This window comes from Saimiri boliviensis, chromosome 3, assembly GCF_048565385.1.
Source record: "Saimiri boliviensis isolate mSaiBol1 chromosome 3, mSaiBol1.pri, whole genome shotgun sequence".
Classification (NCBI taxonomy): domain Eukaryota; kingdom Metazoa; phylum Chordata; class Mammalia; order Primates; family Cebidae; genus Saimiri; species Saimiri boliviensis.
In genome coordinates, this window is record NC_133451.1 from 16836773 (window position 1) to 16855318 (window position 18546).

At 32.8% G+C, this 18546-nt stretch overlaps 1 protein-coding gene across 14 annotated transcripts in view; it reads right to left on the bottom strand.

Annotated features, from left to right (window-relative positions):
• LCORL (ligand dependent nuclear receptor corepressor like) overlaps positions 1 to 18546 on the bottom strand; it is a 201785-nt gene that overhangs the window by 24813 nt on the left and 158426 nt on the right. For 8 of the 14 annotated variants that reach the window (XM_074395927.1, XM_074395931.1, XM_074395930.1 and 5 more), the window contains one exon: positions 4 to 11069. The exons of 3 other annotated variants lie outside the window; for them this stretch is intronic. In XM_074395927.1, coding sequence (XP_074252028.1) covers positions 6233 to 11069 — 4837 coding nt within the window. In that variant the 3' untranslated portion in view covers positions 4 to 6232. Of the gene's footprint in view, positions 1 to 3; positions 11070 to 13449; positions 17618 to 18546 lie in introns of those variants that run through there. 3 more of the 14 variants (XM_074395928.1, XM_003927466.4, XM_039468566.2) reach the window with 3 other exon arrangements.

The following is an 18546-nucleotide window of genomic DNA, read 5'->3' on the forward strand; positions in this document are numbered from 1 at the left end:
CAGGGAGAGAATAAAGATTTACAAAACAGAATACAACTGGTGCTCATGGCTCCCCCAGCACCACTCTGCTGGATAAAGACAGATATTGACCCATAAAGATCAAACAAAACAAAACAGCTAACATGTCAAATACATTGTATTGTGTTGAGGGAGGGAGGGGACAAAGGGGAAGAAGTGGATGGGGTGTTGGGGATGAATGAGGTAGAATGACTTTAATATACTTTTTAAAAGCCAACAACTTATTAATTTTTTTTCCAAGCCACACCATTTCAAAATTGTAATGATATCAATAGGGTCAGCAAATTTTTTATGCAAAGGGCCAGGTAGTAAATATTTTAGACTTTGTTGGCTTTATGGTGTCTGTTGCAACTATTCTGTCTGGCCTCTGCAGCACAAAAACAGCAATAGACAATATATGAGTGAATGATCATGGCAGTGTTCCAATAAAACTTTATTTACAAAATAGGCCATAGGCCAGACTTCCCAATTTAGAGAATTAAATCTATGTCTGAAAATAGTTCTGTTCTCTACAACCACTAGTATGTTGAATCTGCCAAATTATGTTTCTTACTAATTATGTTGCCAGAGTAAAAACTTGAAATATCTTCTAGATAAATTCTTTGAGTTCCTTTGTAACTTAAACATCTAACACAATGCCTGGTAAATAAAAAGTATCCAATGTTTGTTAAATAAACAATGGTGTTCTGTGAAAGATATGGGGCAATTAGTAAACAGAATATCCTGAAAATTCAGTAATAGTTGAGAAAGCAATGGAATGTAAAATATTCAAGAAAAATTCTATGAAAAACATCAAGACAAAGATTGTTTAGCTGTTTTACATTTTAACAAAGTATGATGGCAAAAGTTAGACTCTTTAAAACCTGAACTCTTCTCTTACTCAATTCCTAAGAAAACTACAGGGGAAAAATTCAAATGTAAACAGAATGTATCTTTGTTAAAAATTCCTCAGGGGGTTGGGTGTAAAAAAAATCTTATTTCATTAGAATACTTTAACAGAGTCAAGTCATAATGGTTTTACTTAAAGTAAGAGAGTTACTTTTATCTTGTGTTCAGTGTTCAACATATGTGTTAAAATGTCATAAGCAAGATCAGAGGAGTATGTATGGTTAGTCTTGGTTTCCAGTAGTTGAACTTTCAACACAGGTTTATAACTGATGGCTGATTTTTAACTAAGTAAAACAGAATTCTGAATGGGAAAAACATAAATTCAGTTATTTTTGAGGACAGAGGGCAAAATAGAAGAAGCTGACAACTTTTTTTTTTTTTCAGTCATCTCAGAATTTGATTCAAAGTGTCAACTGAATTCCAAATTCTTATGGGAAAATTTAATGTTTTAGGATGAGTGCTATTATTATGGTAGCTTCAAGTCTATATTAGGTTATTTTAGTCTTAAAAGTTTACTCAGAGGTGTTCAGAGTCAGTTTATTTATACTGAGATGTTTATCAATTAGGAAAAGGCATACACTTGCTTTGGGAACCCAAAAGACACTGATATTAAAAAGGTCTATATTATTTTCAACAATCACACCCCATTTTGGGTCATTATCATCTCAAAAATCATCTCCTGCAACTGACCCTTCACACATTACATCTCCTGCCCTGTACCCCCGGAATCTATATTGTGTGCTATTATTAGAAAAGATTCTCCAGAACTCTACTTTGATCATATAGCTTTTCATTATCCACAGAAGAGATACATTCTTGGCTGGATCTCTTTGTCCTGTTATCCCCACTTGGTGAAACTATTATTAAATCTAAGGGCTCACCTTTCTTCAGGCTTACATTCTGGCAGCTGAGATAAAACCAGTTGTTCAATCCTGTATTTTCTGAAACAGCTATTTCAAACCTTGTCCACACTCCCCAGTTACCCAACCCTACATACGACTCTTGATTACCTCTTGATTCATAGAAAATGGACTCTAATATCTCAGCATTCTGCCCACAAATTACCGGTTTGCCTTCCCACATACTGTTCCCACTACTCTCTCTCTTTTTTTTTTTTAAGAGAAAAGTGACCCTTTAGCTAAGACCAATCTCTCTAGCCATGTCCTAGATCCTATACCCAATAATCTACACAGGAGCTTCACTCTATTTCCACTGGTTGCCATGGCATTTCTGTATCTTCAATCTTTTATTCACTATTAGCTTATTCCCATTAGCATATAAATATCTCTTTTAAACCTATCTTCAACCCCAGCTTAATCTAGCTAACCTTTTTTATTCTCTCCATTCATGGCCAACTACAGTTTTCTGTGCTAATTTTCTTTCTCTTCCTGCATTTAATTCATCTAGCCTTGAATATGACTTGTGGCTCTATTAGTCCACCAAAGCTACTCTTTCCCAACCACTAAGATAAACTCTCGTTGCTATATTCAATGCAACAGTTTCAGGCTTGTCTTAGCTGACTTCTTATAGGCAATTTATATTGCCTTCTCCCTTCTTAAAACACATTTCCATTCCCCCCACTCTCCAGGCTTTCCTCTTACTTCTCAACTGCTCTCATTAGTTTCCTTTTGTGTGTATCTTTCCTTTTCCCTAAATCTTTGGGGCTGGCTCTGACTTCCTAGGCTCTTTCAATCTTACAATGAGTAATCTCTTCCACTCTCATGATTTCAGTTATTTGTTGATTCACAAATCCTTAGCTCAGGCCTTTCTCTCGGTAAACAGATGCCTATGTTTAGGAAGCATATCGATAACTGCTTCTTAAACATCCTTTCTTGGATATCCCTAAACACCTCAGATTTCTCATATCTGAAACTGAACTCCCTAAGAGCATTCTGTCTCAGTAGATCTTACAATCATCTACCCAGATGTTCAAGGGAAAACCTGGATGTTCTCTCTTTATTTTTCTCATCTTTAGGACATTGATTTTACTTTATAAATCTAAAATCTATTCTTTTCAATTACTGCCACTATTAGGGCTTAAAACATTTATTGTTTCATTATCTGATACTGACCTTACAATACTGGCTATGCTTCCCTCAGCAGCTTCATGGCTTACCATTTTCCCACTCCTTCTGATCCATGATTCCTATTTTATGCCTCAGCTCTGAAAAATTACTCAATATTCCACATACGCTTGCTCTTTTTAAAAAATTTTTGAGACAGCTAGGTTGGAGCACTGTGGCGCAATCGTGGTTCACCGAAGCCCTGACCTCCTAGGTTCAAACAAGGTGTGGGCCACCACACTGGCTAATTTTGTTTGTTTGTTTTGCAGAGATGGGGTCCCACTATGTTGCCCAGGCTGCTTGCTCTCTTTTGTCATCCAAATTTTCCATGTCTTTTGCATTGCCTGAAACAACTTCTAATACACTGGCATCCTTCAAGCCTCAGCTTAGATGCAAAAATGTAGGAAATCTTGCCTAATTGCCTAAATCTGAGTTCAAGTTCCTTTAATGTGCTCTTACAATTCATCGCTCCCTCTCTGATCACAGAAGTTATCATCCTTCTACTGAAACTGCCTATCCATTTTTCTAATCTTCATGACATGGTAATTTCCATAAGAGCAACAACCATGACTTTAACCATTCTATCCCCTTAAAGATAAAAATCCCACTTAAAAAATGAAATACATTCTATTTATTGAGTAAATGATGTAGGTCTTGTTTTCTCCCTTAGATGGAAGGGAAGTATTTGAACCTTTCACAAGGCCTAAGAGCATATTGAAGGCATTCATTAAATATTTGTTGAACTAAGAATAGAACAGGATTGCATTTTACTGCCTCCTTTCCATGTGCCCACTTGATATATACAGCAGTACAAATGTGGTGAATTATAAATTTAAAACTCATAAATTATATCTGGACAGTTCATCTCAAAATGTACAAAAACAAGACATCAGTGATAGAAGCAAAACTTTTCATCAATAGAAATTTCATTATATACATTGCCTTATAATTTTTTCTAGAAAAGTCCAGCTAAGTCTCTTAATCTCCAGTCACTCATTTATTCTATGAAGAAGAAAAACACATATAAAACTAATAATGAGTTTTAGCATCATTTCCAAAAAGGCAAAAAGAAGTATGAAATATCAAGAATAATGAGAAAAAATAATACTTTAACATTAAAAATCAGATAAATATAATAAATATTTCTATAAATACAACTTTATAAAAATAATGTCTGTTGATTGACTAAAAAAAAGAATGTTAAAAAATAAAGAAGGAAAGTTATCAGTGAAAGATAAATAAAACTGTAAGCAGAACAGGAAATAGTACTAGTAATTTTAAAAATGAGAAAGATCAAAAACAGCTCCTCATATGATCCTAAAAATTTTAAAACTGCCCAAAAGGATTTTGAAATTAATTTGAAAAAGTGGTCATTAGGCATCTTCCATCTTATTTTTCTAGGATGATCTCATATTTAGTTGGGTGAATAATCACATTAAAATAAGCTTGATATTTATTTTTTAGGAAGATACGATGATTAAGAAGCTTAAAGGACAAAATACGGTTCTGTTGTAAAATGAATTAATGCATTTACTTCTGGCAAACTGTAACAGCATGAAATGAGGATGATATAAAGAATTCAAAATGAAGCTTTACATTTTATTCTCCGTTCGTGACAGTCTTTAAGAAATATGTGTGTATATTTTCAGATGAATTATAATTAAAAAACAAAAACACTATCAGGTATTTTGCCTCTCTTTTTCCTGACATAGCATTTGATATTTTTAGTTATCCCAAGAACAAGAAACAGAGGTTATTTTTTTCAGTTTTGATTCATCTTTTATAGTGGGAGAATCTACTTTGGCCAACCTTTAAAATTTTAATCATTGCATGTTAGATACTTGAAATTTTAATCACTAATTTCTGAAATAGGTTTTAAAGTTATATACTTGAATAACTGAATCTTGGAGGCCATAAAATCATTAACCTATTAAAAATATAGAATTAACTGCTTTTACTATTTTAATATAAGACCTGGTGCTACCTATTTTAGCTTTTAAACAAGTTTTAAAAAGAATAATAAAAATAAAACCAATACTTCCCCAACCTCCCCCAAAAATACCCCTAAAATATATAACGATGCAATTATATATCTTTAAATTTCCAAATGTAAAATTTCTCTCATGTTAAGCAAGTAATCAATAAGTACTTCCATAGTCCTAAATATCCTATGCTGTTGGAAAAGGCTACTTTGGCAACTATGGTGTTTCTATCTTATTTTTACTAGGTTTTAGCAGGGCTGTCCAATCTTTTGACTCCCCTGGGCTGCACTGGAAGAACTGTCTTGGGCCACACATAAAATACACTAACACTAACAATAGCTGATGAGCTAAGAAGACAAAAACAAAACAACAAAAAAATTCAAGCAAATCTCATAATGCTTTAAGAAAGTTTACGAATTTGTGTTGGGCCGCACTCAAAGCAGTCTTGGGCTGTATGTGGCCCATGGGCTGTGGGTTGGACAAGCTTGTAGGGTCCCTGAGTCTCCCTGAGGCACCAATCTCAGGTCAGTATAATTGAGTAAAGGATGTAATTGTTTGCTAACGTATTCTGGTTTGTATTTTGAATTTGGCATTACCTTAACAGTAACTTGTAAATGGTTCTTTCTCTTTTGCTAGGTTATGGATTATCTGTGAAAAGGAATATTCATCTTTATATCTGTGGAAAAGAGCTCAATGCCTAATATCAAAAAACTACTCAACAAGTTTGCTGATTTATTTTAAAAAAACACTGTTGCTTCAAATAATCAGTCTTAAAGTGAGTTCCAAATGACATAACAACTTAATGGTTGATATGAGATTCATATCCTAAGATAATATGTTGCAGTATATGAATTTAACAGATAGTCTTTACTTTTTTTTAAAACATGGTCTCATAGTTGTTATTGATTTCTCAAGAGAGTAAATATTCATTATAGTGCAGTAGTTAATTTTTAGTTACTTGGTTATATTTATCTGTCAAACTGCTTACTGATTTTATTAGATCAAATGCAAAAGAAGATAACATCTACATTATTAAAATAATATATTTTAAAGATCGTCTCTGTTTCTACTACATACATTTTTATTTGTATGTAATCTTGGACATATTAAGAGGTAGGGAAGCGCACTGGTACATTTAGCAGCACCTAATTTCATGAGTTTCATACTAGGTGCCAAGAAATTAGGTTGTCCAAATATTTTGGAAACAAATTAAAACTGAATCAGCTGTTCCTTTTCTACCTGTTATACTTTACTCAAGGCACCTACAATGAAACTTTAAAATTAAGTAGAGAAGAACTTACCTAGGGATTTTGAAAAATAGTTTGCCATTTGTCCATTGTTGCAAGACTGTCGTTTATGTCTTTTTGTTGACATTTCTGTGGTCTTCCATGGTGGTCTTTTTCTTTTGTTCAAATTGCTAAGAACTTCAGAACTATCAGGACTCTTGTCAAAGTTAATAGATTTACTTAATTTACTATTGTCAAGATGACCAACAAATTCATCGGCTGAAGGACTATTTGCTTTAGCATTTTCTATTTCTTTAGATTGCTTTTTAAAAGAATTTTGCCTAGCAGAATGAGATCTTAAAGTAAAGCTCTTTGATTCTTTCGTATGAGTCTGATGATTATTTCCACTGTCAGTAGATTCAGGAGAGTAAATGATTGTATTTAGCTTGAAAGTATTTCTGTGTTCAAGACAGTTGAGCTTCCTCAAAAATATTCTACAGTCTTTTAAGGTTTTTGACCTCCAATTATTAGGACATACATTTTCTAGTTTTGGTCCCTTTTGAAATTCTTTTTGGCTGCAATCTGTTCCATTCTCTTTTGCTTCCGACTTAAATTTATTCTCGGAACTAGTATGTATTTTGAAGTCAGGCATTGTCGCCCTTTGCTGCAAGTCACCCCTGATCTCAGGTGGCAAAACACACTGGGTGTCTACTATGCTTTTTCCTTGGAGTGGGATGTCAGCATTTGTTTCTTCCTCAGTCTTATTTAAAAATTGGTTCTGGCAGAAAAATCTTAAGTTTCTCCTTTTAGAGTTCCAGTCAACCGTTCCACGGTTGTGCAGCTTTCCCTCTCTTTTCCACCTTTCATGATGCAACCTCTTAAACTCAGTCCTTTTCAATCTAGCTATTGCTAAATTACTTTTCACATTTAAGAGTGGAGAGTTAGCCACTTTATGCAGTATATGCAACTTCTCTGCTGATTTTGAAGGAGAAGAGAGCGCAAATTTTTTAAAGTGCTTTCTGAAAGGGCTGGCATTAAAGTCAGAATATTTGGTCCCTAATTTGATTCCCCTGGTATTTATTACTTCCAAAGGGTTTCGGGCATTTGCTTTCCTAACTAGTGAAAGAGACTGTGTTTCTGTTGTTTGCATAAACCAAGTACAGAGTTCATTCAAATCATACTTTTTCTGAAAAAGCATTTTTACAGGTGAAACTTCAAGTTGTAAAAGACAAGTTTCCAAAGGGCTTGCTACTTTGAAAGGATCATTTTCAATGTGTTCTCTTTTTTTATGAACACAATTTTCAGCTTCATCTCCACTCACTTGTACCCAAGCATTTGTTATTTGCTCAAATCTATTGTTTAATTCCTCTAATAAGGAATCATTTGAAGCAGAAGTAGCCCACCACCTGAGCAAAGGGTTTGATGAAATTATAGGGTCCAGGGATACTTCAGAAATGGGTACTAATTTGTTATCTTCTAAAAACTTATTTGCATTTCTCGAATGTCTGTTTTTTGAGGTATCTTTGTAAGCTATTTTCATCCTTGACTGCCTATGTTTTTCCTTCTGAATTTTATTTTTCTGCAAACACAGTTTATATGATTTACGGAGCAGAGCACTTCTATAAATAAGTGAGCTAGAAGATGCTAATGAATGTAAGAAATGCAGAGATGGTTTTCTATCCCTAATAGAATGTCTCAAAGGTACAGTAGCAATCATACTTTTTGATCCATTCCTAAATATATCAGCTTCAGTGTGTCTTATTTTGTCCATTTTAGTGCACTGTTGGTCACACTTTTCTTCAGGCAGATTTTTTCCTAACATACTATCCTGTTCCAAAGGAGGCAAGCAGCTGCTAATACTTACTTCTCTTTCCTGAGGTGAAGTTCTACTAATAGTCACAGATATGCCGGAGATTTTCACTTTTGCTGGTCTACCAGGCTTCCTACTTACTGCCAAAGGCTTCTGATTTGGTCGAATAATGTTCTTGGAAGGCTGAGGTATCACAGATTTGTTCTTGATGGGTCTCACATATTCAAAGCCAGACCCCAAGATCTCACTTTCAGTAGTCAAACTTGCTACAGCACTTATTCTTTCACCCAAGTCAATTTTGTGTTCACTAATATTTCTGAGACTATTATGTTCAGTTGGAAAATCACCAGCATTATTGTTTAAAGACATAATGTTGCTTACGTTTACACTTCCTTCAGAAACATGCCTTTTAGTTCTTCTTGACCTTCCATAAATAACAGTTACTGTAATACTCTTTTTATAAATACCTTCTTTTACTTCTGATATGAGAGATTCTGGGCTTTTCCTTCCAGCACTAAAGGACTCATTTTGGCAACTAGTGATGTCTGTTTGGTCAATTTTAGGCTTTGGAGGTCTTCCAATTGGTCGCTTAATCTGTTTCACAACTTGGGGTCCTATTTTTTTTGGTCTACCTGGTTTTCTTTTAAAAGATGAATCAACAGCACTGCTCGAATTGTCCTTTGATTCTTCTTGTGGCTTATCACTATTTATATCACCTATAAACATTGTAGAGGATCCTATGGTTTCTTTTGCATGATTGAATATGTTTAGTTCTCTTTGAAGATTATCAGTACCATAATGATTAGAGTGATAATTTTCAGAGTTCGCATTTGAGATAGCCTCATTTGTTTCTGTTTTTCCTTCAATTACATGATGGGTTGTATGTTTTTCAGAAGGAAGATTTGACTGGGAAGTACCAACGGAAGTTAAAGTATATTTGACTCCTTCACTACTTTTAACCTCAGATAAAAACATGAGTTTGATAGGACTAGAACAGTTGGAAAAAGATGAACTTTCAACACCTTCATATTTTGCTTGTACATTTTCAACACTGGAAATCAAGCTACCCATATCTAAAATAGATGATTTTTTCGAATTTTCAAGTCTTTTGTTATTCAAATCCATTGTAGGCATACAGTGACTATTGATATTACTGGATGCTACCACAGATTTTGATAAGCTCTGTTCTTTGCATGTCACTCTATTCAGAGTAAGAGTCATATTTCTGTCAGCATTTTGGTCTTTACCATCAATTTCTATCAATTTTCTGGATGCTTTATATCCTTCTGATAATGGCTGATTATTCCAGGATTTTTGGGCTATATTTATTGTATCTTCCAAACGCTCCACAACAACTTGTAAATTAGAATTCATCGCAATTTTGTTTAGGTCTACATTGTGTGAGCTTTCAATGTGAATATTTTTCACTGGGTCTTTTTTTGTTGTGGATTTGGATACCTTTTTGGCTTTAGGGGATTTTTTAAAAACATAATTATTTGTTACATATATAGAATACCACCCTGGCGGCACAATATTTCGTTTAGTTCTGCTCAAAAGTCCAGAAACATCATTTCTCAAAAGAGCATGAGTATTTCCTAATTTTGGATTTTGCCTATGGTGTTGCAAAGAATTTTTTCCATCTGCAGATTTCTCTTGTGGCTTTCTTATGCTCATTTTCTCAGTGGAAGTTGTTTTAAAGCTTTCTGAAAATGCATTGAAAGACAAGTTAGTTTCTAAACTATGAAGAGGTAGTTGCAGTGACTGTAATGCATAATTTGGTGAAAATGATGTTTCAGCATGATTTTTATCTTGAAGGTTTTTAGAATTTTGTAAAGAAGGCCCTTGGTCATGACAGAATTCTCCTTTGTCTGATGCAGATGTCTCATCATTGTGCATCAATTTCCTTGAACTTTTTTCAGTGTATTTTCTTCTTGTAAAATTTTCATCAAGACTAGCAAGTTCTCTTTTTATCTGTAAAGACTGCCTTCTAAACATGGGTGAATCAGAGGAGTTGCGCATTGCAAGTAAAGTTTCTTGACGCTTTCGAAATCTTGTCTGAATAATTTTATTTTCTACCTTTTTATCATGTTGACTCAATAATTCCATAAAACTGTAATCACTAGCTTTTGCATTATGCAAGAGAGACGTTATGAAATTTCCCAATTTTAAATCATTATATGTATTACAATCACTGCTAGATAATTTCACAAGGCTTGTCATATCCGTGGTTTCTATTGATTTTAGTTTTTCATTAATGCGATCCATTAAATCTTGAAAAATTACAGCAGTTTCACCTTTTTCATGATTTATAGTAGAATTATTGCTGTCATTTGAGAGTAAAGAATAAGAGTTATGGGATTTTTTAGTTTTAAGTATTTTATCTTCATGATCACTCTTAGTGTTGCTTATTTCTGCTGGTGTGAGAGATGGAGGCTGGTTAATGTTTGCTTCAAGTTTGTTACTTTCTAAGGATGAAATCTCTGAGATGGCGTCTTTCAATTTTTCAAATCCTTCAGTTTCTATAGGCGATAATGGTGGGGGTGAGGGACTTCGAGATCTACAGGCATCTTTAAGAGTGACTGAAAGATCACATAGTTCCTTTGACAAAAGAGGACTACTAAAAGCTGATTTTGCAGAGTGATTGTTCGGTAACAGTCCAGAACAGCACCTGTGAGAATTATAACTGTCTGCAATTCCTCTATTCACTACTGTCTTAATGTGTTCAACAGTTACAGTTTGGCAAGATAAACAATGTAAATCTTTAATACAGACTGGCAGAGGCTCTAAACCAGGGCTTTGTTTTTCATTTTGTAAACACCCTCTTTCTGCCAGCCTATATTCACAACTACAGAATAGACCATATAAATCATCTTCGATTAAGGGCTTTTGAGATTCTGAAGACACAACACATGATGTATTACAACAGCAAAGAGAAGCAGCGTTCTGCTCTTGGACTAGAAATTTCAACATAGCCAAAACTTGTTGCTGGTGATGTATGCACAAAGATTCCAAAACTTTGCTTAATGCTGATTTTCTTTTTTCCATTTTAGTAGCTTCCTCTGATTTTGCATCAACAGTTGAACTAAAAATAAAAATCAAACAAAAAATGAATTGCAGCAAAAATATCACTATAAGGAGTTACAACTTTAACAGAATTTGAAAAAAGATATTTTGGTATTGCTGGACTCCTGACTCCTAGAAAGCTGCAATAATGGCATTTTGATTATTGTTTAGCAAAATATATAATGAAGCACTGATGATAATTTATTTCCTATGACAAAGTATAAGTTAAAGCAAAGCCCTATTTTTGCAGTATAACAGCTGATGATTATACATATGATTACATTTATATATTAATAATGTCTAATGTTTTGAATGTATTAAGAATATTTAATGGAAAGTGCTTCAGAAAGTTAAAATTTTTATAAAGTAGTCATTTTATAAGTTATTCTGATACATAATTATCAGTCTACATTAGTGCAAGTAAGGAAAATAAAATGTAGGAGTACAATCTTTATTTAAAATAGATATTTTTTTCAAGACAGTGAAAATAATTAATGAAAGAGAGCTTTCCATAATCACAAGAAAATTAAGGGATTTAGATTTCATGTAAACAGAATGTCTATTTTAAGATTAAGCTGCAGGTGTTAGCTATTTAAAAATGAAATCTATTTTTAATTGATGTTAAATACTAAAGTAATTTCATAAAGACTAAAGGCATTACTTACCTAATTATTAAGTTTCAAATGCTGGAAAATGGCCCACTGCAGAAACTAACATACATCTAACTTTAACTAAGAACCGGGATTGCTTATCAACCAATATAGAAGTCTACAAATTTTGTTTTTAATTCCAATACCAGCAGCAGGAAGAATAAAATATATTTAAAGAGTTCTGTTTCAGAAAAGTATCTATTTTGATTAAACATATCACCAAACTCTGTACATGAAAATTGCCTTTCATTTATGGTTTGTTACATTTGTTGTTGTTACTAGTTTCTGACTTCTAGAAATTTTATTTGAGGTTGGAATAATGCTGATTATGAACTACTACTGAACAATGTATTTTTGTTTAAATACAGAATTATTATGCTCATCTATATTAAAAATTGTAACAGGTTTACTTTAAAACAGGAAATGGAATATTTTTATTTTGCTGCCTAAAACTGGTAGAGCCTGTTTCACAGATAAGTATGTAATGTTTCACTTATATTTTATAAAATTATGTTGTTTAAGAAGCAAAAATAAAGCAAATTTTAAACATCTGATCAAAATTTTCTGGGAAAAAGATGACTTTACTAGATTCAATCAACGTTTCACAAAAACTAGTGACTTGACATAAAGAAGCTACCAAAGTGAGAAGAGATGTGAAATTACAATAAAACTTTTAAAGTCCACTGCTGCCTCTAGAAATATGAAGATAGGACATGACCCCAGTATCCTTTCCTTTTGAAAAATATTTTTTTTTAATAAATGTTGTCATGGTTGGGAGTATAAATGATGCAATTAACTCCCAGGATTCAATGAGATAGTTTTAAAAAATATATGTAGAGAGTAAGGGCAGGAAGAAATGATGACTAACAAAGATTAAGACATAATTATATTATTTCCCAGCAAATTAACAATGATTAATTTTCACACACGCAAAGGAAAACCCAGAATGTTGTGAGAGATGCACTTTAGTAGTTTCTACAGTGATGTTATGGCCTAATAAAGAGAGAATTTACACGTTTCTTGGAAAAATATGCTATACTGTATGTTAAAGATCAATAACCTTTCTTAACTCTTCCTGAAATGCTCAAAGATTTTTTTCTGTTAATGAAGTCAGGTATGCTGTATAAATAATCAAAACTAATGACTAGTTTTTATATCCCTGACATTCTAAGCAAATCTATCTTTTAGAGTTTTCTTATTCAGTTTATTAATAATGGAATTTCAAAAATACTATGGTGGCCAGTAACTCCCATCTAATGCTGTAAGAACAGCTTAATAAAGGTATAGATACTCAGATATTAGATTATATCTTATAAGTCAGATATTAGATTATATCTTATGTATCAGATATTAGATAACTAAGATCTCAAATTATAGAACTTCACAATCCGCTTAATTGGCTTCAAACATTTTCCCCTATTTCTTGCGTATTAGGATCTTTAAAAAAAACCTAGTAATGAGTAAATAATAGTTGAATGCACATATAAGTATCCAGTCTAGAATTTATTCTCAGGTGATTATATAAGGTTCTAAAATTGTATTTTTTTCATAGATCCTTTGCTTTTAATGTTAAAGTTTTCTAACCTTTTCCTGTTTGATTTATAAACCAAACATCCTGCCTATTTTTAGTATGCTACTATCCATTTTGCCCATCAGAAACTTGTTGGACTATTTCTTCAGAAAAAGTAAGTTTCTAATACTATATTGAATAAAACTGCTTCCTAAAGTGAATCAAAGAAGTCAGTGTAGTCAGTTTTTTCTTTTTTCTTTTCTTTTTTCTTTTACTGAATGAGTAAATCAATCACACACCAACAGTGTTGTAAATTTAAGTGCAAAAGCATTGAAGTGCTTTACTACAAATTACAACCTAGAAACACGTTAACTGAACAATTAAAATTCATACAATCAGATTTAGATATATAACAACACAAAGTAGGAACAGAATTACAGTACATTTACAACACAAGACAGATACATGAATTCATTAGAAAATATTGTAATAAATAATTCATGAATTATAGTGCAATTGATTTATGCATAAATATAACTAATTGCCTAACAATCAGTTTATATTAACAAAATCTGTCAAAATCAAGGCAGCCACAGAGTTTTACTAAATTACTGCGACAATGGAAATACTGCAATTAAAAAACAAATACAAGTATTTGTACTGTAAACAACTAAAAAAATCAGTCTCACTAAAGTTAGTATACAATTTAATATAAAATTGTCATTAGCTACCAGAAATGGTTTAAACAACTTTACTGAGCAGTAGTTTTCTAAAAACAGAGGCACTGTTTTTTCTTTTCCTTTTTTTTTTTTTTAAATATAAAATACTTGAGGAACATTCAAATAAGTAGAAAGCACATAGGGGTTGCTTTCACCTTCATTAAAAGTCTGCTGAAACTGGATTTTTCAGAAAATTGTCAATTAATAAATAGTAACTGGTAACTAAATTCATAAAGTACTTTGAATGTTTAACATAAAGGTCATCTTAATAGAATCACTGGGGAGAAGGGGAATTTCCCTGCCTTTCCTAGTTTGTATAATCAAAGTGTTAACTCAATAATAGAAACATTTTGTTTCTTTTAAGTTATGGGTTGATTATTACCTATAAACTATCAAAAAATATTTTAATTTACTATTTCTGACCCAAAATAAATAATACAAGTACTAAAATGCTGCAAATTAACTATAATATTACCTATAAAACTACTGATTATGGTGAAGTCAATAGCAAAATGATCCCTGATTTATGAATCCTGTAAAGTTTTTGGTCAGGTCATCTTTTAAATGATACAAAAGTGTTCTGTAAGTTTCCCTTTACTATAAACTTCTCAATCAATTTATTAATGTAAATATAGTGTGAGGAATAAAAAAGCTCAATACAATATAAATATTACGTAATGCATTCAAGCCCCCAAAGTTTTCCAAGTAAAATTCTGTATAAAGAGGTCAATAAAATTGTTTTGAAACATGTATTTTATCTTTAACTTTGTTTTTCAGTGGGGGAAGGGAGAAATATACTAAATAATCCAAGTTCTGGCCCTCACAAAATATGGCTTAATTCTTTAAAAAGAAAGATGACCCTGACATCTGCTGTTCTGTAATCTATTATGAATATTTTCTTGGGGTGAAAAGAAAAGAGGATTCATATCCTAGTGTGCAGGTAACATTAATAGCTGAAGAGGGTTCAGTATAGATCTCAGAGACCAAATAACTGCTTGGTTGTGTAGTTTCTCACTCTTCAGTTTCTTTAAACAGGTAAGCAGTTTTAAAATGTAATAGCTGAAAATCTCTTTAGTATTATACATATATGCGATTATTAAATACACACAAACACAAGTGTAAAAACACAAGTATTTGACAAGGTGCACTTATTTTTTAAATTCAGCTGAAAGTACTCCTTTTGGACTTAGGAAAACTGGCTTAGAAAAATGATCAGAACCTGAATTTTAACAGAGAAAGGGGGCACTCAGAGAATTTTGAATACATAAAGCAAATCCCCATTCTTTATATGAAGGCATATGCTTTATAACATTTTACCACTACAGTTGCATACTCCATAAATCCAACAAGGATACTTTGACTCATATTTTAAAACTGCTATGTAAAAATGAACAGTCTCTCTTATGAGTCTAGTAAAAGTTAAAATGCACTGCCCAGCTTCTAACTACCCAATTAGTAGAGAGTTTACATTACTGAAAGTTCAAAACAGCTTCAGTGTTAAATATTTGTAAATCTATTCAAGACCCTGAACAAACTGCAAATTTGGTTATTAGCAAAATGATAATGTATCGCCCACCAAAATGAAATCTGCAATTCATTTTGATAAACTGAAAATGTTTTGAAATGTCACAGCAGCAAATATATTAAAGTTACACTGAGGTTTTTCAATAGGAGTGTGTCACAATCCTTAAAATTTAAAGTAGTCATAACATCAACTAACCAGCACATTTAAACCAAAATTATCATTCTCAAGCTTTTTCTGTGCACATTATAAACATGCTCTAAGTTGCATTCCAACTTTCTTTTCTAATCTTACACATTAGCTTATTTTTCAAATGAAAAACAAAATTAAATTATTTTAATAACTAAATTTAAATTATTTTTTGTTCTTAGTACTCCATCTTATATTAAAGGGTTCTATAGCTGCTGGGGTTAACTATTTGTCAGTTTTTTAAAGTATATACCTTATAAACCCCAACTTCTTGCTAAATCAACTATTAAATGATAAATATTAAATTTCATTATGCATATCCTTTAAGGTTTTCTTTTCTATTCCTGGTGGATGCACTTGAGTGCATTTTGTATTTCACAGAATGCACTGTAATGTACTAATACTGTATATATTAATTTTTCTTAGTATGGAGATAGTTGTCTATTTAAATTTTGATTGGTTGTTTGACATACATACAACGACTGTAAGTATGTTGTATAGAATGTTTATAAACTATTAATATCATATTTCCATTATAAGATGGTTCAACTGAATGGCTGGAATGGTCTTTCACCAATAAAAATGTTTCACTTGACAATTACTCATTTTCCCACAACGCTTTATGCTATTGACTACTAAAGAAAACCTGAATCTTTTTCACCTATTTATACAAGGATTAAATACAAACTATCAGAATTAAGTAAGCAACTATATAATTCTGTCCACAGTGAAAACCCTGAATAAAACTTTTTTTCAAAAGGCATGTAAGTGGTTTTTGAACTGTAAAATTTCATGTCTCCTGTCAGAGTGAGCATATGTAATTCCCACATGTGTGTATATTGACACACGAATACACACCTGTGCACATACACACACGCAAACACACACACACACACACACACACACACACACACACACACACACACATTTTCCTAACAAGTAATCTATACAGGCTTGCTGCTGTTTTTGCAGCTGCCAGTCCCTGAATCTGTCATATTATATAACCCAGTGTCTGGTAATCGTAGTTTCTTCTTCGGAGGAGTCTTCAGTGTTCCAGATCTTTCTTTTACCTTGTATTCTAAAGTGCTGTGAGGTACCCCATAAATTCCTTGTGCTTTGGAAACACTCATTTTTCCACTCATTACCATTGCAATAGCTTCTTCCATTATTTCATGATCATATTGCCGATAGCGGCCACGTTTTTTCCTGGGCTGCTTACTATCTTTCCGATCTAATCCATCTTCAGTATTTTCAGAGGTTCCATCAACTGTTCCATTTTTAGAATTAAGACACAAAGGAGAGAGGTCCCCATGTAGAAAGTAAGAGTCAACACTTGAGTGAGTTACAGGCCCAGAACATTCTATTTTGTTCTGTTTAGGCAGTATATTTTTCAGTTTTTGGAGAGCTGATCCTTCTAGGACTGAAGAGGTTTTGGAAACTTGATACATAACATCCAGCAGACCAGAACCATCAGGTTGTGATTTTGAAACAGAACTTACTCGAAGCTGAGGAATTTTTAACTGTACAGTAGGATTTGAAGTTTCATATTGGAGGCTTTCATTTTTTTCTTTAAATTGAGTAACCATTTTCTGTAGAGTTAGCTGATGGAGGTAAGTGGAAGCTGTTGGGAATTTTAATTCTGAGGTTTCAAGTAGATTGAGTTTACTTTTTTCTGTGCGCTCTGCTTGAGCTCTTGCCCACAAGGCTACTTTTTGCAGCACTGCACAAGTTTCTTTACTGTCCTTATATGAATAACTATCATGGAAATCTCGAGTTTTGTTTTTAAAAGATGCAGGCTTCCCTGCTGGTAAGGCTTCTAAGTGAAGAAGTAAAGTTTTTTGAGGTATGCCATAAAGTATGCCTGCTTTATTTATGTCCAGTGCTCCAGACTGAATGTCTTTCAAAGCTTTTGAGAGCAAACCATCTGCAAACTCAGCACTTCTTTCCACATATTCCTCTCTGTTTCTGTGTAGTCTCCTGGATGGATGGAATGAAACGATGGTAAACTGATGCATGAGAGACTCTCACACAGCTATGGAAGGGGAGGGTCCACTCCTTTATTATACTCCTTGCTTAGGTAACATCACTGCTTATGACACTTTTAAGTCTGTGAGATGTAGTAGTTACTCCTTATCAAAGCAAACGCTACAGTCCTGGTAGGACAATGTGTCAATGATACGGTGGCCTCAACAGGCAGACCTTCCAAGAACATAAAATCCTAACTCAGTATTTGTAAAAATATTCTCATGATGTTGCTATTCCTCTGACAGATGCTTGCAGAGCAACACTTATAAATTTTACTTGTACAATTAGAGTTCCATTATAAAAAGTACCCAAACCCTAAAGGAGTTTTTGTTAGTACAAACGTGACGTTACCGCTAAACAAGTAATAAAAGAGTCAACCCCTTTAAAGGAAATTTGTAGCAGCAGGAATATTTCCAAACACAAACATCCCATATTTCCACAAAACTAATTTTTCTCTAGACAACAACTTAAAACTTGAAACAAGTAAATAAGTTATATTTGAATAAAACAATTTAATTTTAGATATTATAAATGTCACTTCTATTTCAAATGTATCACTGTAATGTTCAAAGTTTCTCAGACAGAAAACTTACTATACCTTGTGACTCAAATACTACTATAGCCAGAGTTGAAACAAATTAGTCTACCTATAAGATTTAAATGTGACAAAAAAGCTTCCTGTGCAGTTAGTTAATGGGAAGATGCAAAAAAGTTGTAAAAAAAATCCAAAAATCCAACAGAACAGCATTTCACTACTAATTATTTATTTAATGATTAATGATAGTTTTCAAAACATGAAAGAACTTTTTGTGGTGATTACTAGATATATTTAAGTAGTCTGCCACCACATCTAAAGTGCAATAAAAAATCTAAACACTATA